General features: G+C 52.9%; 1 protein-coding gene across 1 annotated transcript in view; it reads left to right on the top strand.

Moving 5' to 3' along the window:
- The first annotated feature begins 1,178 nt into the window (after positions 1 to 1,178).
- The window catches only part of CACNA1B (calcium voltage-gated channel subunit alpha1 B), a 203,806-nt gene continuing 179,934 nt past the window's right edge, over positions 1,179 to 25,050 (top strand). Inside the window, 3 exon segments of the mRNA XM_038767811.1 lie at positions 1,179 to 1,525; positions 3,434 to 3,539; positions 10,663 to 10,802. Of these exon segments, the coding sequence (XP_038623739.1) occupies positions 1,179 to 1,525; positions 3,434 to 3,539; positions 10,663 to 10,802 (593 nt within the window).

Genomic DNA, 25,050 nt, shown 5'->3' with positions numbered 1-25,050 from the left:
CCCCCGAGCCGAACCTGAGGGGAGAGAAGACCCCCGAGCCGAACCTGAGGGGAGAGAAGACCCCCCCGAGCCGAACCTGAGGGGAGAGAAGACCCCCCCCGAGCCGAACCTGAGGGGAGAAAAGACCCCCCGAGCCGAACCTGAGGGGAGAAAAGACCCCCCGAACCGAGCCTGAGGGGAGAAAAGACCCCCCCGAGCCGAACCTGAGGGGAGAAAAGACCCCCCGAGCCGAGCCTGAGGGGAGAAAAGACCCCCCGAGCCGAGCCTGAGGGGAGAAAAGACCCCCGAGCCGAACCTGAGGAGAGAAAAGACCACCCGAGCCGAACCTGAGGGGAGAAAAGACCCCCGAGCCGAACCTGAGGGACGAGAAAACCCCTCGAGCCGAGCCTGAGGAGGGAAAAAAGACCCCCCGAGCCGAACCTGAGGGGAGAAAAGACCCCCCGAGCCGAGATTGAGGGGAGAAAAGACCCCCGAGCCGAACCTGAGGGGAGAAAAGACCCCCCCCGAGTAGAATTTGAGGGACGAGAAGACCCCCCCACAACCGGGCCTGAGGGGCGAAAAGACACCCCCCCAGCTGACCCTGAGGGGCAAGAAGACCCCCGAGCCGAACCTGAGGGCAGAAAAGACCCCCTGGCCATGCCTGAGGAGTGAGAAGACCCCAAGCCGAGCCTGAAGGGAGAGAAGACCCCCCCCCACCCACCCCCCCAGCTGAACCTGAGGGGCAAGAAGACCCCTTTACCGAGGCCGAGGTGGGGGGAAGCCCCCCGCCCGCCCGCCCGCCCGGCCCCATCGAGGCCGAGGGTCTCGCAGCCCCTCGGAGGCGGCCAGCCCCGGGCCGGAGGGCGGGCCACGCTCCTCGCGGGGGCGACCCCCTCATTGCCCGGGGGCAGTGGCCAGTGAGGGAGGGGCCGCGCTCCGCCGTCATGGGCGGGGGGCAGTGAGGGAGGGTCGGTCCCCCCCCCCGATCGCCCGCGGGCAGGGGGCACTGAGGGAGGGGCCGCGCCCGCGGGCAGCGGGCAGGGGGCAGTGAGGGAGGGTCCTCGCCCGCGGGCAGCGGGCAGTGAGGGAGGGTCGTTCCCCCCGAGCGGCCGCCCGGAGCCCCGCGGGCCGGGGATGCGCCTCCCTCCCGCCGCGGCGGCCCCGGGGATCGCGGCGGGGGCACGGCCGGGGGCATCGCCATGGCTCGCTTCGGAGACGACCCTCCTCTGGGCCGCTATGGGGCCGGGGCCGGCACGGCCGGGGGCGCCCGGGGCAACAGCCGGACGGGGCCCGGAGGGCCCGCAGGAGGCGGCGGCGGCGGCGGCGGCGGGCCCGGAGGAACCGGCGGCGGCCTGGGGGGGCCCGGGGGCGTCCAGCCCGCCCAGCGGGTGCCCTACAAGCAGTCCAAGGCGCAGCGCACCCGGGCCATGGCGCTCTACAACCCCATCCCCGTCAAGCAGAACTGCTTCACCGTCAACCGCTCCCTCTTCATCTTCAGCGAGGACAACATCATCCGCAAGTACGCCAAGCGCATCACCGAGTGGCCATATCCTCCCTGCCAGGGGCGAGGCCCACCGCCGGGCACAGGGGAGGGGGCTCCCTCCTCCTCCTCCTCCTCCGGGGGGCCCACAAACACGTTCAATCACCCTCTTCGGGCAGCGCTGACTCTGTGCACAGCGCTGGGCCGGGCCCCTGGGAACAGCGGCGCTCAGAGCAGCGCTTGGCGCATAGTGAGCGCTTAACAAATGCCAGCGTGATTATTCGGCCGTCCTGAGGGAGCGCTGGGCTGGGCGCTTGGGAAGGGCAGGCCTTCATTCAGCCGTCTGTATGGAGGGCTGACCGGGTGCAGAGCGCTGGGGAGAGCGGGCATCCTGTGGAGCCTTACTGTGTGCAGAGCACTGGACTAAGCGCTTGGGAGAGCGGGCATTCTATGGAGCGCTGAGTGTGTGCAGGGCACTGGACTAAGCGCTTGAGAGAGCAAGCATTCATTCAGTAGTATTTATGGAGCTCTTACTGTGTGTACAGCGCTTGCGAAGAGCAAGGCGTTCGTATAGTCGTCTATATGGAGATCTTAGTGTGTGCAGAGCCCTTGGGAGAGCAGGCATTGTATGGAGCGCTGACTGTGTGCGGAGCACTGGACTAAGCGCCAGGGAAGGTACAATACAGCGATAAAAGCGACGATCCCTGCCCACAACGAGCGCACAGTCTCGGGAGGGGGAGGCTGACATCAACACCAATCGGCGCACACGCCCATGTGCACACCGGGATCCGCGCGCGCGTACACACCCAGTCGGGTGCGCGCCCACGCTGACACGCGCGCTCCCCCAGTCGCGTGCACGACGGGCCGCGCGCCCCCCCTCTCACCCTGGCACGCGTGGGTACCGTTGGGTCCCTCCCTCCCTCTCTCCTTCCCTCCCTCTCTCCTTCCCTCCTTCAACGGGCACCGTCCTCGGTGCTGAGCGCCGCTTCCAATCAATCAATCGTATTTATTGAGCGCTTACTGTGTGCAGAGCACTGTACTAAGCGCTTGGGAAGTACAAGTTGGCAACATATAGAGACGGTCCCTACCCAACAGTGGGCTCCAGTGCCCAATGCCCACCGCCCCGGGGGCAAGCGAGGGGCGGGGCTGGGCTACCCTGGGCCTGGACGGGGGCGGGGGGCTCTGGGCCTGAACCCGTGTGGATGGGAGGCTCTGGACTAGGTGGGACCGGGGCCCACCAGGTCCGGTCTGGTGGGCACGGGTAATACGACTACTACTACTACTGATGGCATTTATTAAGTGCTTACTATGTGCAAAGCACTGTATTAAGCGCTGGGGAAGTTACAAGGTGATCAGGCTGTCCCACGGAGGGCTCTCAGTCTTAATCCCCATTTTATAGATGAGGTAACTGAGGCCCAGAGAAGTGAAGTGGCTTGCCCAAAGTCACCCAGCTGACAAGTGGCGGAGTCGGGATTTGAACCCATGATCTCTGACTCCAAAGCCCGAGCTCTTTCCACTGAGCCACGCTGCTTCTCATACTAATAATAATGATGGTATTTAAGCGCTTACTATGTGCCAAGCACTGTTCTAAGCGTTGGAGCACTGTAGCCGTGGTCCGGGTGGGGCAGGGGGCTCTGGGCCTGGTTGGGTGGAGCACGGGGGGCTCTGGGCCCGGCCGGGTGGGGCTGGGGGGCTCCGCCCTGCCCTGCCCTGTCCTCAACAGCCATTTCCAATTAAACCAGATTAGTTGCTTTCTGAACGCCGTTCGCCAAGAGACTAGCAAGGCGGGGTGGGGAGGGGCCCGGGGTGAAATGGGCACGTTTCCCTCTCCTGGTCATTTATCACGAGGCGGGGCCGAGGGAGGGACCCTGCCGCGGGAAACAGGCCCCCAGGCCAAAGAATCCAATAACCCCCGCCCCGCGACCACCCTTCAGGAGTCCGTGCGGCCACAGTGCTTTCCTTAACAGTGCCCACTCCATTTGAATATATGATTCTAGCCACAATCATCGCCAACTGCATCGTCCTGGCACTGGAGCAGCATCTGCCTGACGGAGACAAGACCCCCATGTCCGAGCGCCTGGTGAGTAGCGGGCCGGGCCTCGCCCTGGATCGAGTTTCTAGCCACGGGCCCGCCGGGGGTAGCCACGGAGGACGCCCCCAAGCCCCCGAAAGAGCGGGCCCGCCGCCTCTCCCGGATTTCGGCCCGAGAGAGAGACTCGGAGACGGCGGAGGAGAGCCATTGACTTTTCATTCACTCAATCGTATTGATTGAGCGCTTACTGTGTGCAGAGTATTGTACTAAGCGCTTGGGAAGTACAAATCGGCAAAATATAGAGACGGCCCCTACCCAACAACAGGCTCACAGTCTGTTTTTAATGATGGCATTTGTTAAGCGCTCACTACGTGCAAAGCACCGTTCCTTTTACGGGAACGAGACAGGCGGGCCATTTCGGCTTCCCAGCTGCTAATCCAGCCGACTTCATGAAGGGCAGGGAGATCTCCCCGCTCCATCCACCCCCCGTTAGTGCCCCGTTTAGTAGGCAGGAACAGCTTCGAATGGGAATGCGAGGGAAATAACTCGGAAGCCCAGCACCCCATTCATGCCCAAAGCAAACAGACGCACGTGAGGTCAAATAGAATCCGATTTATGATCTCGAAGCCGAAGCACCTGGGCCTTCTGGCGGCCGGTTGCCACAGCTGCCCGTGGTTTGCAGCTGGGCGACCCGTGAAATCTTTTTGTCATGAGATCGGGCTCATGCCCAGGTTACCGGCCACGACCAGCCCCTAAACCCTTCCCAGCCTTTACTTTGGGAGCGAGGGGGATTTATTTCCATTCTCTACTAGAAATTATTATCAAATTAGATACTGTAATTTGCTTATCACTCATTTGTATTCTAAACTGCTCCTTCCAACCCGATTTGCTGGTACTCATCCCACTTAGAAACAGTGTGGCTTAGTGGATAGATCCCCGGAGTCAGGAGGACCTGGGTTCTAATCCCAGCTCCGCCACGTGTCTGCTGTGTGGTCTTGGCCACGTCACTTCACTTCCCCGGGCCTCAGTTCCCTCATCTGTAAAATGGGGGATTAAGACGGGGAGCCCCTTGGGGGACAGGGACTGTGTCCAACCTGTATATATGTTTGTACATATTTATTACTCTATTTATTTATTTATTTTATTTGTACATATCTATTCTATTTATTTTATTTTGTTAGTATCTTTAGTTTTGTTCCCTGTCTCCCCCTTTTAGACTGTGAGCCCACTGTTGGGTAGGGACTGTCTCTATATGTTGCCAATTTGTACTTCCCAAGCGCTTAGTACAGTGCTCTGCACATAGTAAGCTCTCAATAAATACGATTGATGATGATGATGATAAACTTGTATCTACTCCAGCGCTTAGAACAGTGCTTGTACATAGTGCTCTGCACACGGTAAGCGCTCAATAAATTCGACTGAATGAATCAATAGTAAGCACTTCACACAACCACTATTATCATACATTATAATATTATTATTACAGTGCCTGGCGCATAGTAAGTGCTTAACAAATGCCACTATTATGAGTGACTCGCCCCCATCTCTAGACTGTAAACTCATCATGGGCAGGGGACCTGTCTGCGAATTCTGTTGTGCCGTGTGCTCCGAAGCCCTTAGCCCGGTGCTAGGCACATAGTAAGCGCTCATTAAATACCACCGATTGATTTCAGAATCTAATATAGTTTCTCCCCCTCCCCCCCCCCCCCCACCAAAGACCATCTGGCCTCCCCACCTCCAATCAATCCTTGAAGCCCGCTTCGGAAGGGGCAATCTGAGCTCGCACACTAGACACCTGAGAATGTGCGGCTTGCCGAAACCTCGTCGGTTCCATTTCCTCTAAACACTGCCGTGGGTGTCTAAACATTCCGCTCTCTAATCCCCGGGCCCTCGTGGCCTGTTTTATCGATAGCTGCAAGGTCCCCTGTTCAGCCGCCGGAGTTCACAGGCCCGGAGCAAGAGCTTCCCTTCGTCAGCTCTGCCTTCCGTGGGAAGAAAACGTTGGAAAAGCCATGTTGGATGGGCGGAGTCAGTCAGTCAATCGTATTTATTGAGCGCTTACTGTGAGCGGAGCACTATACTAAGCGCTTGGGAGAAGCACAATACAACAATAAACAGACACATTCTCTGTCCAAAACGAGCTTACAGCTAACAAATAATGGTTAACAATTATATTTGTTAAGCGCTTACTATGTGCTAGAGCTGAGGTGTGGTAGCGGAGGCTGCTTCGCTTTATTGAGCGCTGCTTTGGGGGAAGCATTCAACTTCTTTTCCCGAACATCTGCCTTGGAGGTGCTTTAAACTGCAAGTCCCCCAGACTGTAAGCTCCTTGCAGTGAGTCATTCGTTCATTCAATCGTATTTATTGAGCGCTTACTGTCATATTTATTGAGCGTTTACTGTGTGCAGAGCGCTTTACTAAACTCTCGGGTGAGTTCATATTAACTGACATGTTCCCCGCCCACAAGGAGCTTATAGGCTAGAAGGGAGATGGACATTTTAGAGAGAAGCAGTGTGGCTCAGTGGAAAGAACCCTAGCTTGGGAGTCAGAGGTCATGGGCTCTAATCCCAGTTTTGCCACTCGTCAACTGTGTGACTTTGGGCAAGTCGTTTAACTTCTCTGTGCCTCAGCTCCCTCATCTGGAAAATGGGGAATAAGACCGCGAGCCCCACGTGGGACAACCTGATTACCTCGTATTTCCCCCTCCCAGTGCTTAGGACAGTGCTTGGCACATAGTGCTTAAAAATATCATTATTATTATTAGTAGTAGTATTTATATAAATAAATAAGATTACAGATATGGACACGTGCTTTGGGGCTGGGAGGGGAGATGAATATGTCTCCCAACGCTGTTGTATTGGACTCTCCCAAGTGCTTAGTGCCCTGCAAAGAGAAAGAACTTGATGAATATCACTGATTACCTTGTTATCTACCCCAGTGCTTAGGACAGTGCCTGACACATAGGAAGGAAGTACTTAACACCATTATTATTATTGATTGCTTGCTGGCTCCTTTTTGTAGGTTGGCAGTGATATGATCCATTGACATGACAGTGCCAACCTACAGAAAGGGGCCATCAAACGATCAATAAACAATCACCAAGCTGCAGCCCGTGGGGAGGTTGATCAGGACACCCCTGAAGACACAAAAGTTCCTGCTTGGAATTTGGCAGGGCCCATGACTGTTGTTTAATGCCTGTCTCCCCCTCTGGAGTCTAAGCTCACTGGGGGCAGGGATTGTGTCTGTTTAATGTTCTATTATCCTCTCCCAAGCGCTTAGTACAGTGCTCTGTACACAGTAAGCTCTCAAATACAAATGACTGTCTGGCCCAGTGAGATCTCTGCTGTGAAGGTTTCAGGGACATTCTGCTCCTCCATTGCAGACTCCACCTGTCCTCTGTACTGGCCGTCTTGGGTTGGGCACCTCTGGGGAAGGAGAGCATGGATGGCTCCACATGAAACATCCCTGTTATTGTCAGAGTGGGCCCCAGACTTTTCCAGCCGAGCGGCCACAGTTGGGCTTTGGGCAGCCCAGGGTGAAGGGAAATGAACCTGTGTGTGTCATGATGATGAGCCACCGAGCCCTCCTAGAGCCAGAGAGGCCTTGAGGTCAATCGGCCCAGCCCCCTGCCTCCAATTCGGCACTGACCTTAACCCTCACAGCGGGTGTCATTCACTGCGATGTCACCTTCTTCCGACCTGCCCCTGTGACCCGGGAATAACCACTGGGGTATTTGTTAATCGCTTACTATGTGCCAAGCATTTTTGTAGTAGTAGTAGTAGTAGTAGTAGTAGTACTACTACTACCATTTATTAAGTGCTCACTATGTGCAAAGCACTGGGGGTGTTACAAGGTCATCAGGTTGTCCCACATCATGCTCACAGTCTTCATCCCTCACAGTCTTCATCCCCGTTTTACAGATGAGGTAACTGAGGCCCAGAGAAGTGAAGTGACTTGCCCAAAGTCACACAGCTGACAGTTGGAGGAGCCGGGATTGGAACCCATGACCTCTGACTCCAAAGCTCGGGCTCTTTCCACTGAGCCATGCTGCTTCTCCAAGCATTGGGGTAGATACAAGGTCAGCAGGTCCCCCATGGGGCTCACAGTCTAGGTAGGGGGGAGAACAGGGATTGACTCCCCATTTTACAGATGAGGTCACTGAGGCACAGAAAGTGAAGTGACTTGCCGAAGGCCACATAGTTGGCAAGTGGCAGAGCTGGGATTAGAACCCAGGTCCTCTGGTTGCCAGGCCTGGGTTCTTTCCATTGGGCTACATTGTGTCCCATCTAATCTCATTCATTCATTTGTATTTATTGAGCGCTTACTGTGTGCAGAGCACTGTACTAAGAGCTTGGGAAGTACAAGTCGGCAACATATAGAGGCAGTCCCTACCCAACAACGGGCTCACAGCTGTGGGCAGGGAATACGTCTACCGGCCCTGTTTTTTGGTAATCTCCCAAATGCTTAATACAGTGCTCTGCACATTGTAAGTGCTTAATAAATATGATTCATTGGTTGATAAGGGACAGTTCTAGTTACATTGCCCCAGGCAGGGTTGAAAAGCCTTGATACCTTTCCAGGTTTGGGGAAACTCATTTCTTATCTTTGGAAATTCTTTCATGCCCCTGGTACAATTTCCTTGGATTAATAATACTGATAACTGTGGTATTTCTCAAGTGCTTTCTTATGTGCTATGCAGCGTACTAAGCGCTGGGGTAGATCCAAGATAATCAGGTCCCACCTGGGGGCTCACAGTTTGAGTAGGAGGGAGCACAAGTATTAAATCCCCGTTTTACAGGTGAGGTAACAGGCACAAAAAAATGGAACGCTTGCCCATGGTCACACAGCAGACAAGTGGCCTAATGGGGATTAGAACCCAGGTCCTCTGACTCCCGGGCCTGAGCTCTTTTCCCCCGCTCCAGACTGGAAGATTGTTACGGGCAGGGAATATGTCTGCTAATCCTGTATGGTGCTCTGCACATAGTAAGACTCAATAAGTACGATCGATTGATTTCCACTAGGTCACACTGCCTCCTTGGAACGACTCCCCTTCCTTCGAACCTGGAGGGTGCAGGCTCGCGCCCCCCAGCCAGGAGGAGATCCCAGTCAATTGTCAGCTGTGTGACTTTGGGCAAGTCACTTCACTTCTCTGTGCCTCAGTTCCCTCACGTGTAAAATGGGGATTAAGATTGTGAGCCCCCCGTGGGCCAACCTGATCACCTTGTAACCTCCCCAGCGCTTAGAACAGTGCTTTGCACATAGTAAGCACTTAATAAATGTCATTATTATTATCCCGGGGGACCAGGGGAGACCCCTGCTTGGCTCTGCCTTCCCTATGAGTTTCAAACAAGCCTCAGAAACTTTGCCTGGGGAAATAGTCGGAAAGAACAGGGTCCACCCGCTCAAAGCCCAGGGCTCACCCAGAACCTTTCAGAAGCAGGGCGGCCTAGTGGCTAGAGCCCAGGCCTGGGAGTCAGCGGGACCTGGGTTCAAATCCTGGCTTCACCCCTTCTTTGCTGGGTGACCTCGGGCAAGTCACTTCACTTCTCTGTGTTTCTGTTCCCTCATCTGTATGATGGGGATTAAGATGGGGAGCCCTATGTGGTACAGGGACTGTGTCCAACCCAGCTATCTGGAATCTACCCCAGCGCTTAGAACAGTGCCCGGCACACCGTAAGCACTTAACAACTACCATTAATAAATACATAAATAAGATTGTGGGTTTCATATGGGACAGGGGCCGTGTCCAACCTGATTTGCTTGTATCCACCCCACCAGCACTTAGTATAATGCCTGCCACATAGTAAGTGCTTAACAAATGCTTTATTATTATTATTATTATTATTATTATTATTCTTAAGCTTTCTAGCTCAGCCCTGGACCCACCTACTGCCCAATTCTCATCTTTCCTTATTGGCTTCACCAGAAAGGTCAGGAGGGGCCGGTCTCCATCACTTAACGGAGTGACGATCCATCATCATGGACGTCTTCCTTCCCCACCAGAGGGGCCACGGGGATGAGGAGACCATATCAAGTGCCCTTTGAACCAAGCCTCTCTTTCCCAGCACTCCGCCCCAAACCCGTTAAGATTGCCATTTGAAACCCAAGGGATCACATTAGGAAACCAACTGGAAACGGTAATGATTTTCCGTAATCCTAGGTGGTTTCAGGATGGAACTCTCTCCGCTGGGTTTCTAGTGTCTGCACTATAGACTATTCCACCACGCACCGTTCACTTGGTTCTGGGGAGCCACAGTGAGGTGGGAGAGTCACCAGGTCACCCATCCAAATTGCCTGGTACTTTCACGCGGTTCCAGTTCTGACCAGCCTCTCCCTGACCGTGGCCAGTGCCGGCAACCAGCCCCCGATTAGGATTCAGAGCAAATGGCCGTTTTTATGATTGGGATATCGCCCCAGTTGGGTGGGGTGGCAGACTTCACCCAGACATTTTCTTTTTTTTTTAATAGTGTTTCATACTGTAATAGTACTACACTGGGCCCCGGGGCAGGTACAAGATAATCAGGTTGGATGCAGCCCATTTTACAGATGAGGTAAAAGAGGCACAAGGGAAATGAAATGACTAGCCCAAGGTCACACAGTAGACAAGTGGCGGAGCTGGGGTTAGAACCCAGGTCCTCGGACGCCCAGGCCTTTGCTCTTTCCACTAGACCACACTGCCAGGGAAGGGGAAATTGTCTGGGGCTTGTCTTTTGGGATCCAGGCTGGCTAACTTGCCAGTCTTGTGCTGGGCTTTGGCAGATGACTCTCTTCTTGGGCAAGTCACTTCACTTCTCTGTGCCTCAGTTCCCTCGCCTGTAAAATGGAGATTAAGGCTGTGAGCCCAATGTGGGACAGGTGCTGTGCCCAACCCGAATAGCTTGTATCTACCATAGCGCTTAGAACGGTGCCTGACACACAGTAAGCGCTTAACAAATGCCATAATGATTATTATTCTTGTAGGGGAGTTAATTCAAAAGTTTGTGTGTTTTCCCACACTCTCCACATTAACAGCACATTTTCCTAATAGTTCCCCTGGACCGTAAGCACACTGCAAGCAGAGAACATGTCTCCCGACTCTGCTATACTGTCCTCTTCTAAGCGCTTAGTCCAGTGCTCTGCACCCCGCGCTCAATCAATACCACTGATGGATGCTGTTCCATTTTCTCTCCAGGACGACACCGAACCCTACTTTATTGGAATATTTTGCTTTGAGGCCGGGATAAAAATCATCGCCCTGGGATTTGTTTTCCATAAAGGCTCCTACTTGCGCAATGGCTGGAACGTGATGGATTTCGTGGTGGTCCTCACGGGGTAAGTGGCTCCCACTGTTGGCTGGGGCGGACCCGGCCCCAAGCCCCCGCGTCTTGTTTTCCAACTGCTTTGAGAAGGGGGCCGAGGGGAGCGATCCATCTTGTCGTAAAGTCTGGCCCCTGGGTTCCCGAGGGACGGCGTTCTGGAGAAGTGAGTCATCTGGAAGCCCGCTTGGAACCTGACGGGAAATGGTTTGGAGTGCATTTATGGCTCCAAGTGGGATTATGACTTGCTAGGTTGCTCTCTGGTTCCCAAGTCCGGAATCGAAGGCAATTATCCCCAAGGGGCATCTGTTTAATCCTTGCAGTCAGGGACTGTCCTGAGAGGCAGGGAGAATGAATGAATGAAACGCTTGTAAAGACACAGGCCCTGTTCTCGCTCCTGCAGACAGCCGTGTGTGTGGGGCCCTTGACCTCGGCCTCCCGGAGCCGACCGTGGCCTGGGTTAATGGATGCCACTGCCATTTTCTCAGACTCGGGGACACGAGAGAGAGGCACTCTCTTCTCTTCCTGGGGGACACAGAACAAGCTGGGGACGAGGCTAGGCCTGCTGGGCTACTGCAAGATGTGTGTGTATGTGTGCATATGTGGTGGGCTGCTTGCTCCTCTTCAGACAGCAACTGTAGCCACAAAAATCACTGAGGGGGATTGTGTGTGTTTGTGTGTTGAGGGGGTGTCTCCCTTTCTCCCCTGCCAACCTTCCCACCCTTTTCCAGCACCTCTTCCCGACTCCCTCCATATCATCGGGGCGGGTTCCCTTTCTGTTTTTCCCGGAGTGGTGCCCACCTGCCATTTCTGGTGACTTTGACGGGGCCACACAGTCCCACCTTCTCCTCCTCCTCCTCCTCCTCGGCTAGGCCACGGCCCCTCCCCAGAATGAGCTGCAGCTAGAGCTCGGCCAGAAGAATCCCCTCCCTTGGTTTCCTTTCTCCTCGGGCAGAGGGGGGCCCCGGGAGTGGCCAACCGACACGTGGTCTCCAGAGCAGTTCAGGAGGCTTGTCCATCATGACAGAACGCCTGTCTCCAGCCTGGAGTGAACACTAGACTGACACCCCCTGCCTCCGAGGAGCCGTGGGGGCCGGTCGGTCCTTGGGGCCGGTGGGGAGGGGCTGGGGGGAGAAGGCCCATGGCTTGGAGGGCGAAACGGGGTGCTGAGGGCCCATGGGTGCTCTTCCTTCTGGCCGGGAGCCAGGCTCAGTTGGCTCAAGGGTGCGATCATGACCTTCCCTTTGCGACAACGGGCCGGCCGGCTCTGCTGACTCGTGATTGGCGGAAGCCAAAGAAAGAGGGATGGTCAGAGAGCCTTTGGATGAATCTCCCCTCGGGAAGAGGCTCTAGACCTGAGAATCCACTGTGTGCTCAAACTGAACTTGGGGGACAGGCAGCAGAAGTAAGGTCACGCCTCCTCCAAGAGGCCTTCCCCGATTAATCTCTCTTTTCCCCGGCTTGCTCTCCCTCTGCGTCGTCTAGGCGCTTGGATCTGTGACCTTTGGAAAGTTGATAATCACCCCAACCTCACAGCACTTATGTACAGGTCTTTAAATTCTAGTCAATCGTATTTATTGACCCCTTACTGTGTTCACAGCACCATACTAAATGTTGGGGAAGGTACAGTGAAACAATAAAACAGACATACTCTCTGCCCACAGCGAGGTTACAGTCTAGAAGCAGTGCGGCCTGGGAGTCAGAAGGATCTGGGTTCTAGTCCCAGCTCCGCTACTTGTCCGCTTTGTGACCCTGGGCAAATCACTGCACTTCTCTGGGTCTCAGTGACCTCATCTGTAAAATGGGGATTGAGACTGGGAGCCCCACATGGGACAGGGACTGTGTCCAACCCGATTTGCTCATATCCGTCCCAGCACTTAGAACGGTGCCTGGCACATAGTAAGCACATAACAAATGCCATCATTACTATTATTTCCCGTGGGGTAGTTGGGGTTGCATCATTCCAACATCATTTTCCAGATAATGTCCAGAGAATGACACAGCCTCGGATGCTCGTTGTGGGCAGGGAATGTGTCTGTTTATTGTTGTATTCTCCCAAGTGCTTAGTACAGTCCTCTGAACACAGTAAGTGCTCAATAAGTACGACTGAATGAATGAACGGGTGTGTAGGGGTGTAGGTATCTAGGCGTGTGTGGATATGTTGTGTGTTGCCTCCAGAGTTGTATTTATTTTTCAAGGCTGTTTCCTTCATGACACGTTGGGCACGAAAGGCTGCCTCAAGAAGAGGAGCTGGCCACGAAGGTGTGCTTTATTCAGATTATCCCTGTAATTCTAGTTGCGTGCCGTTCATTAGAGCCCAGGGTGTGATTGTCAAGGAACTGGTGGGAATTCTCCAGAGCTAAAGAGCGAGGGCAGTGGAACATGGGGGTTCGTTCGAGGCACCAGAAGGAGGGCCGGATTAACAAAATCCTGATATTCGTTCCCGGCCACCCTTCACGCTCCCATTCTGGGCCTTAGAACGACCAGGGAAGAGGGAGCCGCTCTGAGGGGCGTCTCCCTTATCGGCGGCATGCGGCCCTATGGAAATGAAGGTCGGCCAAGTCCGCTCGGTTGCTGGGGATTGCGGCTGTTGACGGAGACTCGGTCGGGTTTGCGGAGGCAGAGGTGGCGTGGAGGAGCGGAGCGGAAGGCGAAGGCCAGGACAGGCCCGATTTCCCATTCCCCCAGCATTAGCTGCAGCTCTGTCTGTCCCTGGGCCAATGGGCGGCGTTAATAAGGATCCCCCCCCACCTCCTGATTCTGGGCAAACACGCACAGTGCTTTGAAGTACTGCCTTGTTCACATCAAGACTTCTGGTTTCCAGCAGTGAGGCAAGCTGGGTGGGGCCGAGGCCTCACTCATTCAGTTAGTCGCATGTATTGAGTGCTTACGGTGTGCGGAGCACTGTACTAAGCGCTGGGAAAGTACAGCATAATGATACACATTCCCTGCTCCAGCGAGCTTACAGTCTAGAGTCAGGGAGGCAGACATCGGTGCAAATAGATAAATTACTGATATGTACCTAAGGGCATAGAAAAGCAGCCTGGCCTAGTGACAAGAGCCCAGGCTTGGGAGTCAGAGGATAGGGGTTCTAATCCTGGCTCTGCCCCTTGTCAGCTGTGTGACTTTGGGCAAGTCACTGTACTTCTCTGAGCCTCAGTTACCTCCTATGGAAAATGGGAATTAAGATTGGGAGCCCCATGTGGGACACGGACTGTGTCCAACCTGATTACCTCGTATCTAGCCCAGCACTTAGAACAGCGCTTTGCACATAGGAGCACTTAACAAATACCATCATTATTATTACAATTAATATTGGGCAGGAGTTCTCATTTAAGGTTGCCAGAGCTGCCTCCTCACCCCCCAACTGGTCAGTTTTGGGGTCGTTAGTTTACCAGCTCCTGGTGAGAAAGCTGACAGATGACCACCCAACTAATTAATCAGTGGTATTTACTGAGTGCTTACTAGGTGCATCACGTTGTGCTGAGCGCTCGGGAGAGTCCAATACAACAGGATAAGCAGACACATTCCCTGCCCACTAGGAGCTAACTGTCACTCCCCTTCTTTCCCCCATCTTCCAGCCCCAGACCCCAGGACCTTTGGTTTCCTGCAGATGACGACAGACATTTTGTCTGTCAAAATCAAGCATTAAGAACTTGTTAATTAGAAAATAAATCAGAGCTCTGGTATCTCCAGCCAGGATCAATAGCTTATTGAGCTAAACTGGAGTCTAATAGATCGTGGAGGAAAATGACTTGTTTCATTGTTCCAGAAAGCATTCACTCAGTGACTCCCACCACAAAAATGCTGTGGTCTCTCATTCTCATTTCCTTGCAAGGTAGCCTGCTGATTTTCCTGTTAATAGAGTCAAAAGGGAAACAAATGTGGGTTCTACCCGAGGTTTCTTTTTGGGTGAGAGGAGGCTGAGTCTTGGGTTTTTGTGATCCCTTGGCAAATCTATCCTTATAGGAAGGGACCTGCCTGCCTCTTCCACTTTTTATGGTATTCGTTAAGCACTTATTGTGTGCCAGGCACTGTACTAAGCGCTGGGGTAGATACAAGTCACTCAGGTTGGACACGGTCCATGTTCCACATGGGGCTCACAGTCTCAATCCCCATTTTATCGATGAGAGAACTGAGGCCCAGAGAAGCTAAGTGACTTGCCCAAAGTCACCCAGCAGACAAGTGGCGGAGCCGGGATTAGAACCCCAGGTCCTTCTCACTCCAGGGCCAGGGATCTATCCACTGGGCCACACTGCTTTGCCCACCAGAGGCAGATCTTGCCAGCCATTGGTTCTGTGCCCATAAATCGATGGCATTTAGGGAGCGCTTTCCGTGTGCAGAGCATTGTACTAAGTGTTGGGAGAGTCCAATACAACTGAGTCGGTAGACACGTTCCCTGCCCACACCGAGCTTCCAGTCTAGAGAGCCCTCTCTTCCCTTCTGTGATTTCCCATCCCTGACATTCCCATTTTTTCCTCCCCGGCTTCAAAGTGGGGCTAGAATGCACTGGGCGAGCGAGTGTGAATGGTTCAGTGCAAACCGCCACTCTTTAGAGAAGCAGCGTGTCTCAGTGGAAAGAGCCCAGGCTTTGGAGTCAGAGGTCATGGGTTCAAATTCCGACTCCGCCAATTGTCAGCTGGGTGTCTTTGGGCAAGTCATTTCACTTCTCTGGGCCTCAGTTACCTCATCTGTAAAATGGGGATGAAGACTGTGAGCCCCTCGTGGGACAACCTGATCACCTTGTATCCCCCCAAGTGCTTAGAACAGTGCTTCGCACATAGTAGGCATTTAACAAATGTCATTATTGTTAATAATGAGAAACAGTTCCAAAGCAGGAATAGGCAGGGGGCTATGGCTTATTCCTGCTCTCCCAAAAGTCTTACTTGAGCAGCTGGTCCAGGCTATCGGCCCCGGGTGGGGAAGGGGATTCAAAGGGTGGCTCTAAAACTGAACTGCCTCCCCCACACCCTGCTAAATCAACCAATTGATCTGTGGTATTTGTTGAGCACTTACTGTGTGCAGAGCACTGGACTAAGCACTTGGGAGAGGCCAATGAGAAGGAGCATGGCGCAGTGAGAAGCAGCACGGTGTACTGGTTAGAGCCCAGAACTGAGAGTCGCAAGGTCATGGGTTCTAATCCCGACCCTACCACTTGTCGGCTCTGCGGCCTTGGGCAAGTCACTTCACTTCTCTGGGCCTCAGTCACCTCCTCTGGAAAGTGGGGATTGAGATTGTGAGCCCCACCTGGGACAGGGACTGTGTCCAACTGTACCAAGCCTGACAGTAAGCACTTATCAAATACCACTATTATAATAATAATAATAACAATGACAGTGCAACAGACACGTTCTCTGCCAGGCCGGAGGACAGTGAACCAGACGTCCTGAGGCGTTCCAAGATTTCGAAGGCAGAAGTCACTCTCCCTTGCTGACCAGGGTCTGGCTCCCAATGCCCTCCTGCCGCGGCCTCAGCCCAACTCCCTTCGTCCAGCCGAAGGCGGGGACCTTAAAGCTAGCGGCTCCCCTCTTCTCTCACCCCTGCCCGAATAATCCCATCCCTCTCCCTTTTGCTCCCGGGATTGATTTGGATTTTCCAGGCAGAGTCACGGCTGTGGCTTGGCTCTGACCCCTCTCTGAGAGAGGCTCTCTGCAGGCGGTTTGCCCAGGCCATGGCCGCTCCTTGATGCATCCCTGGCTGGCAATCAAGACAGGGCAAGGACTCCTGCCCCGCCGGCTCCACTCCGAGAAGCCGTGGCATCGGCTCGCCCGGGGCTGCCAGCTCCTGGCACCCGGGGCCACTCTGCAGCTGGCCGTCGGCCAGACACCAGCTCGGGATGGGGGAGGAGCCCAAAATAGCTGCTTGAGGGGGAAACCAGAAGCCTAAAGGAAAACTGGGGTGGGCTGGGGATGCCATCTCTTTAGAGAACCCTGGGTTTGGGAGGGGGGTGATGAGTTCTGTGACAGGGATCCTTCTGTTCTAGGCTCCTTGGAAAAGATGTCCCACCTTCCCAGCCTCACACCCTCTCCTGGTCTTCCACCCTGGGGATTTGGGTGTGGTAGATCCAGGGTCTAGGCTGAAAGGAGAGCCATCCAACTTCCACTCCAAACCCATCCTCCTCCTCTTATTTGCAAGGGAGATTAAGGAGACAACTGTAAGATCATCCTCTAGACAGTAAGCTCATTGTGGGTAGGGGACATGTGTTTTATAGTGGTATATGTACTCTCCCAAGTGTTTAGTACAGTGCTTATTTTCTGACTTGACTGACTGACTCTCTCCCTTTATTCATCCCCCCTCCCGGCCCCACAGGGCATATGTCCATAGCCGTCATTTATTTACTTACATCCACGTCTGTCTCTTCCTCTAGACTGTAAGTCCGTTGTGGGCAGGGGATGTGTCCAATATATTGTTATCGTGTAGTCAGTAGGCCAATCGTATTTACTGTTTACTGGGTGCAGAGCACTGTACTAAGCACTTGGGAGAGTTCATAACAATGCTAAACACACACATTCCAAGCGCTTCATTCGGTAAGCACCAATCGATTGATTGATTGCTTGCCACCCCGAGGGGGCTGTGGAAGGAGGGCATCTGACGTGAATTTGTCCCGGTGAGGGTGTGACTTGTAATCCTTGGAGAGCAGGAATCCGGGACCGTGAGGGCCAGGCCTCAGGATTAGCCAGCGAGAGGCAGGAGTGAGGAGGGCTGTGACAAATGGCTGTCTCTCCAGAGCGTGGGGAAACGTGACAGTAGCATTTTTCAGATTTTCATCTCCCGCTGATTTCCATGTCGTTTGCCCACTAACAAGTCCTTCGGAGCTCTTGGTGGTCAGAAAAAAACGGCCATTTTAGAGGGGAGCCTGGGCTCCCTTGAGATGAGAAATGTCTAGGGGTCTGCGTTTGTCTGTTGTGCGGTACTTCATTCATTCATTCAATCGTATTTATTGAGCGCTTACTATGTGTCAAGCACCGTTCTAAGCGCTGGGGTTGGTACAAGTGAATTAGGTCGGACACAGTCCCTGTCCCATATGGGGGCTCACAGTTTTAAGTAAGAGGGAGAACAGATATTGAATCCCCATTTTACAGTTGAGGAAACTGAGGCACAGAGAAGTTAAGTGGCTTGCCCAAGGTGTCACAAAAAGTGATTGGCAGAGGAATTGGCAGATCCAGGATTAGAACCCAGGTCCTCTGACTCCCAGGTTCAGGCTCTTTCTATTGTCTCCCCGAGAAAGATCCACAGTGGATGCCACTATATGCTTCTTTTTTTAAAAAAAGTGGTATTTATTAAGTGCTTACAATGTGCCAGGCATTGTACTAAGCACTGGGGTAGATACAAGCTAATCAGGTTGGGCATAGTCCCTGTCCCATATGGGGCTCAGAGTCTTAATCCCTATTTTTACAGATGTGGTAACTGAGGCACAGAGAAGCAAAGTGACTTGCTTTGCACATAGTAAGTGCTTAATAAATGCCATCATTATTACTATTAATTGGTGGAGTTAGGATTAGAACTCAGGTCCTTTTGACTCCTGGGTCCACGCCCTATCCACTAGGCAACATTATTCATTCTTCTCGCTTGGTGGGGAATCTCTAGAATAGTTCCCAGCCTCCCCCTGCCCCAGTCTGGGGGAGCTGAGTGGAGACAATCATAATTATAATAATGGTATTTATGATCTCTATTATTGGTATTTATTATTATACCCATGTGCTCTGACTCCTCCATTTCCACTGAAACTTGGAGCCTCGTCTGTGCTGCATTTCACTACTGTCTGTGTCCAATCCCTTCTCCCCACTTAAACTTGTAGACTCTGAGACACCCCCCAACTCTGTTTTATTATATTCTCCCAAGCATTTAGTACAGTGCTGTGCACACAGTAAGTTCTCAATAATAATGATGGTATTTAAGCGCTTACTATGTGCCAAGCACTGTTCTAAGCACTGAACTCTGTTCTAATAAATACTAGTACTACTATTACTGCTACTACTATTTTTTTTTAAATCTCTCTAGACTGTAGGCCCCTTGTCCTCAGGGAATATGTCTACTGACTCTTGTCTGCTGTGTGACCTTGGGCAAGTCACTTATTTTCTTTGTGCCTCAGTTCCCTCATCTTTAAAATGGGGATGAAGACTGTGAGCCCCATATGGAATAGCGACTGTATCCAACCCGATTATTTGTATCTATCCCAGTGCTTAGGAGAGAGTCTGGCACATAGTAAGCACTTAACAAATGCCATTATTATTAACTCTTTTAATGTCCTCTCCCAAGCGCTTACTACAGTGCTCTGCAAACAGTAAGTGTTCAATAAATTCGATCGATTAATAAAGTGGTTCCTATGGGCCCAGCACTGGGATCCGTCCAAGACGATTGGATCAGCTTGTGTAAGAGGAAGGGAGGACAGGAATTCTATGGGGCCTTTGGGAAGTCGGTGGAGTCAAAGGGTCCGCTAGCAGCCAGGATGATCGCTCCATCTCCGGGGGCAGGAAATGAACAGGCTGGTGATTTCCTTGGCTGGCACATTTGGGGTGACTTCCTGTGCGGAGCTGGACGGAGGAATGAGATGATCCAGCCGCATTGCAATATCCGGCTGCCAGACGTTGCTCGGACACTCAGAACGTCGCCTTTGCTCCCTCCCTCTCCCACCCCGACCCGACGGGCTCCCGGAGGCCCTTGGGTGTTGGGCCCAGGATGGGACCACTGGGGAATGGCCTCTGGTCTCCCCCAGTCCTTCTCGGGCTCCTGGTCATTCATTCATTCAGTCGTATTTATTGAGCACTTACCGTGTGCGAAGCACTGTACTAAGCGCTTGGGAGAGTACAGTATAACAACAGACACATTCCTGCCCACAACAGGCTCACAGTCTAGAGGGGGAGACAGAAATTAATATAAATAGAGAGGTCTTTGGTGTTACCCAGGAGAGAAGGCTTCCCTCTTACTGAGCGCCGTTGAGATCGATTCTTGCATTTTTCCAGACTGCGAGCCCCGTGTGGAGCGGGGACTCCATCCAACCTGATTAGCTTGTATCCACCCCAGCGCTTAGTACGGTGCCTGGCCCAGAGTTAGCGCTTAGCAAGTACCATTTAAAAACCACAGAGCCAAAGCCAGGATCCTCGGTTCTAGGGCTGGATTCGGAGAGAAGGGAAGCCAAAGGTCTTGAGCGAGGGTGCCGCCTTTCATTTCCCTGTTCAGTAGGCAAAGCTTGAAGGAGGAAACCCTTGTCTGTGGCTTTCTAAATTGCAGGCGAAATGAAGCAGGGACGCATTAGATAGAAAAGCGGAGGCAGGGCAGCTGCTATAAGCCGGAGATAAGAGGCCCTCTGCCTCTGTGCCTACATTATCTCCGCCTCCGACCTCTCAGCTTTCTCCTCCAGACCCTCGGATTCTCCTTAAGCACCACTTTACCCTGGAGTTTCAACTGCCCAAGCCACGAGGGAACCGGCCAGAAGGATCTAAAACTGAGGAGATGCTCGTGGTGGGCAAGGAATGGGTCTGTTTATTGTTGTATTGTCCTCTCCCAAGCGGTTAGTACTGTGCTGTGCACCCAGTAAGTGCTCAGTAAATCCGACTGAATGAATGAAGGGCGAGTGGGCCGCCCTGGCCATCTGGTTTAGGGAGATGTGGTGTGTTTCCCCATCCAGGGCTTGTGGCGAGTGAGGAAAGGGGTCTGCCTGGCCTGTGCTGGAGACCCCCTCAATCCCCAACGCCCAGACTTCTCAGGCACTTCTCTGTGCCTCAGTGTCCTCCTCTGTAAAACTGGGAGCCCCATTTGTTCTGATGATTTTGACACCTGTCTACATGTTTTGTCTAGCACTTAGTACAGTGCTCTGCACACAGTAAGCGCTCAATAAATACAATTGAATGAATGTGGGACAGGGACTGTGTCCAAACTGATTATCTTGTATCTACCCCAGCACTTAGGACAATGCCTGGCACATAGTAAGTACTTAAAAACACTACAACTATGATTATTATTATTATTCTCAGTTTGTCAATTGCCTGGCCAGCCACTCACCTGGCTAATAGGAATAAGCCTATGGCACTTAGAATATACACTCCTGTGGGCAGGGAATGTGTCTACCCAACTCCATTCATGCAATTGTATTTATTGAGCATTTACCATATGCAGAGCACTTTACTAAGTGCTCGAAAAGTACAATACAGTAATAAAGAGAGATGATCCCTGCCCATGGTGGGTTTACACTATCATTTCCCAAGCGTTTAGTCCAGTGCTCTGCACCCAGGAAGCACTCAATAAATATGAGGGATTGACTCATTATCCACTCGGTTCTATAGTCCACTCCCAAGTGCTTAGTCCAGTGCTGTGCACACAAGAAGAGTTCAATAAATGCCACCGATTGATTGAATTTATTGAGCTCCCCGGGGGGCTCAGCCCTGTCTCTGGTGCTCCCTGACAGCCAGAGAGGAGGGGGCATCTGGGGCAGGGGCGGTCTGGTCAAGGTGGGACATCACCACCCTGCCTCTGCTGGGTGGGTGGACAGGGGAGAACCCCTCTATTTACCCAAAGAGATAAAGGAGGCCCCAAATCTCCCACCTGGGGTAGGAGAGCGGGCCAAGCCTTTTGTTTCCAAGCCCCCAAACCTCTCTTTCAGCAGTCACCCTTTCCTGCTTCCCCAGATCGCCCTCTCCATTTCTCCCAGCCCCCCACCCGTCCCCGATCCGCCGGGCTCTGCCGCCCCGTTTGCTGTCACATTGAAATTCGCTGCGGAGCAGCTCGCCGCTGTTCCCTCGCCCGGTTTCTATGGCGACATGCCACTCGGCTCATTTCTGTGGGTTTCGCTTTATTTCCCTGCAGATAAGCCGGCCTGTGCTAATGGAGAGTTGGACTCCTTGGCCGCTGGGGCCCGGCTTCTTGCGGTGAACTGGAAACTCATTGTGGGCAGGGAATGTCTGTTCATTGTAGTATTATACTCTCCCGAGCGCTCAGTACACTGCTCTGCACAGAGTAAGCGCTCAATAAGTACGATCGAATGAACTGGCTGGGACTGTCCTGCTGATGGCATATCTGGGCCATTTTACTGCCGTTTGCCCACCCGCTTGTTTTTTTCTTTATGGTATTCATTAAGCGCTTACTATGTGCCAGCCACTGTACTAAGCACTGGGGTCAGTCCACCCTAATCAACTTGGACACAGTTCCCATCCCAACTGAGGCTCACAGTCTTAATCCCCATTTTACAGACAAGAAACTGAGGCCCAGAGGGAGTGAAGTGACATGCCCAAGGTCACCCAGCAATCACTCATTCATTCATCCATTCATAGTTATTGAGTGCTTACTGTGTGCAGAGAGCTTGGGAGTGTAGAATAACAGACATTCCCTGCCCACAGTGAGCTTACAGTCTGGAGGTTAGGTGAGGGGCGGGACATGTGGCCGAGTCAGGATCGGAACCCAGATCCTTCTGACTCTGCTGCTTTATGCTGCTTACACTGCTTTGTTGAGCGGTTACTGCGTGGACTAGGCGCGTGGGAAAGTATAATTACAACCGAGTTGGGAGTCGAAATCCTTGCCCACGAGTTTACAGTCTATAGTGGGTGGCAGGCACTAAAATCAGTTAGACGGAGCAATAGAGTATAAGGATCTGGATGTAAGGGCCATTCATTTGATCATATTAAGCGCTTACTGTGTGCAGAGCACTGTACTAAGCGCTTGGAAAGTACAATTCGGCAACAGATAGAGACAATCCCTACCCAACAACAGGCTCACAGTCCAGAAGTGGTCATGGGGCTGGTGGGAGCGGCAAAGTTCATAAGTGGTTCACAGCCAAGTTCTCACCCAATGAGTAGCCGGATATTTCTCCAGGATCCGTGGCTGAGCTTTCCCTCACCTGCAGCTGGGATGGGGAGGTGGGGGCTCTCTCCCCAGTGCTCTCTTTACCCGGGATAATAATAATGATGGTATTTGTTAAGCGCTTACTATGTGCCGAGAACTGTTCTAAGCGCTGGGTAGATACAAGATAAACAGGTTGTCCCATGTGGGGCTCACAGTCTTCATCCCCATTTGACAGATGAGGGAACTGAGGCACAGAGAAGTGAAGTGACTTGCCCAAGGTCACCCAGCAGACAAGTGGCGGAGCTGGGATTAGAACCCACGACCCCTGACTCCCAAGCCCGGGCTCTTTCCACTAAACTACACTGTAGTGACACAGTTACAAGTCACTGGGTCAACCCCACTTGTGGCTCTCCATTTTAGGGGCTTGGAAAGCAGGGTTTGGGGTAGTTCTGGCTTCCTACAGAGAAAAAGCCCAGCCTTGGGAGTCAGAGGATCTGAGTTCTAATCCTGTCTCTGCCACTTGTCTGCTATATGACCATGGACAAGTCACTTCACTTCTCTGTGCCTCAGTTACCTCACCTGTAAAATGAGGATTAAGACTGTGAGCCCCACGTGGGATAGGGGCTGTATTCAACCTGATTAGCTTGTTTCCTTCCCCGTGCTTAGTACAGTGCCTGGCACATAGTAAGTGCTTAACAAATATAAAAAAAATTGCCCTCTGGGTTAAATACCGGGGTTTCTTACTCCAATCCGGTCTTTATGCCAAATTGCATCATCAATTCCAACCACCTTGAAAATGGAGTTTATTTCCCTCCGAATATAAGCACCTGCTAATTGGGATGAATTACCCATCAGTTCCCCCGGTGGCTTTGGCCGCTCTTAAAGCGGAACCTGTTTTTCAGACATCTGTCTCATGGCTCTCTCCTCTTCATTTGAGTTTTTCCTCTCACCTTGAGCAGTCATTCTTGGTCTTCTTTCGGCCTCCCAGCTTCAGGGTCGCTGCCAACCCAGTGCTCTGGTTTTCTGACGCGCGTGTGTGTGTGTGTGTGTGTGTGTAGAGGGAGGGTGAATGTGTCGTGGGGTGTTTGCATGTGTGTGTGCTTGTATAGTAGGCGCGTGTGTGTATATAATAATAATAATGGCATTTATTAAGCGCTTACTATGTGCAAAGCACTGTTCTAAGCGCTGGGGAGGTTACAAGGTGATCAGGTTGTCATCATCATCATCATCAATTGTATTGAGCGCTTACTGTGTGCAGAGCACTGTACTAAGCGCTTGGGAAGTACAAGTTGGCAACATATATGTGTGTTTATGTAGAGGGAGGGTGTGTCGTGGGGTGTTTGCATGTGTGTGTGCTTGTATAGTAGAAGCATGTGTGTATGTGTGTTTGTGTAGAGGGAGGGTGAGTGTCATGTGGTGTTTGCATGTGTGTGTGCTTGTATAGTAGGAGCGTGTATATGTGTGTTCGTGTAGAGGGTGGGTGTATGTGTCGTGGGGTGTTTGCATGTGTGTGTTTGTATAGTAGGTGCGTGTGTCCGTGTGTACATGTGTGTTTGTGTAGAGGGAGGGTGTATGTGCTTGTATAGTAGGAGCATGTGTCTGTGTGCGTATATGCATGTTTGTGTAGAGGGAGGGTGTGTATGGGTTGAGAATGTGTGGAGAGGGTGTTTGTATAATAGGGTGTGTATGTGTGTGGTGTGTGCGTGGGGGTGTGTATCTGTAAGGCAGAGGCATGTGTGTTTGTGTAGTGGAAGAGTGTGCATGTGTGTGGTGGGGTGTGTGTGTGTTTGAGTAGTGGGAGGGTGTGTGTGTATGGTGGAAGTGTGTGTGTGTGTGTGTGGAGCAGGGGAGGTGAGCACACGTGTGTGTTTTTGTGTGTGTGCGGGCGCGCGCGCGCTTGTTTATAGTGAAAGATGGGGTGGTCCCCTGGGAGGAGGCTGTAGTACTCACCGTGCCCTGGGCCCCTGGAGGGATCTCTCGGGGCCCAGAGACACGTGCCATCCCCCTCCCCGCGGGTTCTCTGGCCCCTGGGCCGCCAGGCCAGCCCCGCGGCCAGGCCCACGGCCGCCAAGGACACCGGCCCGGGGGGTAGACGCCACTCGGCGGGGGGGTCGTGCCCAGCCACCGGGCCATCAGGTGGCTTTCCGGGGTCCAAGTGCCCGACGGCCACAGGGAGGGGTGGGGGAGACTTCAGTCGGTCAGTCGTATCTGTTGAGCTTACTGGGTGCAGGACACTGGACTAAGCGCTTGGGAGAGGACAGTACAGCAGTACCTTGCCGGGAGGAAGGAGGGACCTGTAGGTCTTGGAGCTTGAGAGAAGCCAAGAGCGCCCTCTGGGCTCTTGTCAATCAGTCAGTCAATCCTATTTTTTGAGCGCTTACTGTGGGCACAGCACTGTAGTAAGCGCCTGGGAGAGGTCAGTAGAACAATATAACAGACACGTTCCCCACGCACAATGAGTTTACATTCTAGAGTGCACTACAGAGAAG

The sequence above is a fragment of the Tachyglossus aculeatus genome, chromosome 27 (assembly GCF_015852505.1).
Source record: "Tachyglossus aculeatus isolate mTacAcu1 chromosome 27, mTacAcu1.pri, whole genome shotgun sequence".
In the NCBI taxonomy this organism is placed as follows: Eukaryota; Metazoa; Chordata; class Mammalia; order Monotremata; family Tachyglossidae; genus Tachyglossus; species Tachyglossus aculeatus.
The sequence above is the reverse complement of the archived record's forward strand: the minus strand, read 5'-3'. Positions and strand labels throughout refer to the sequence as shown.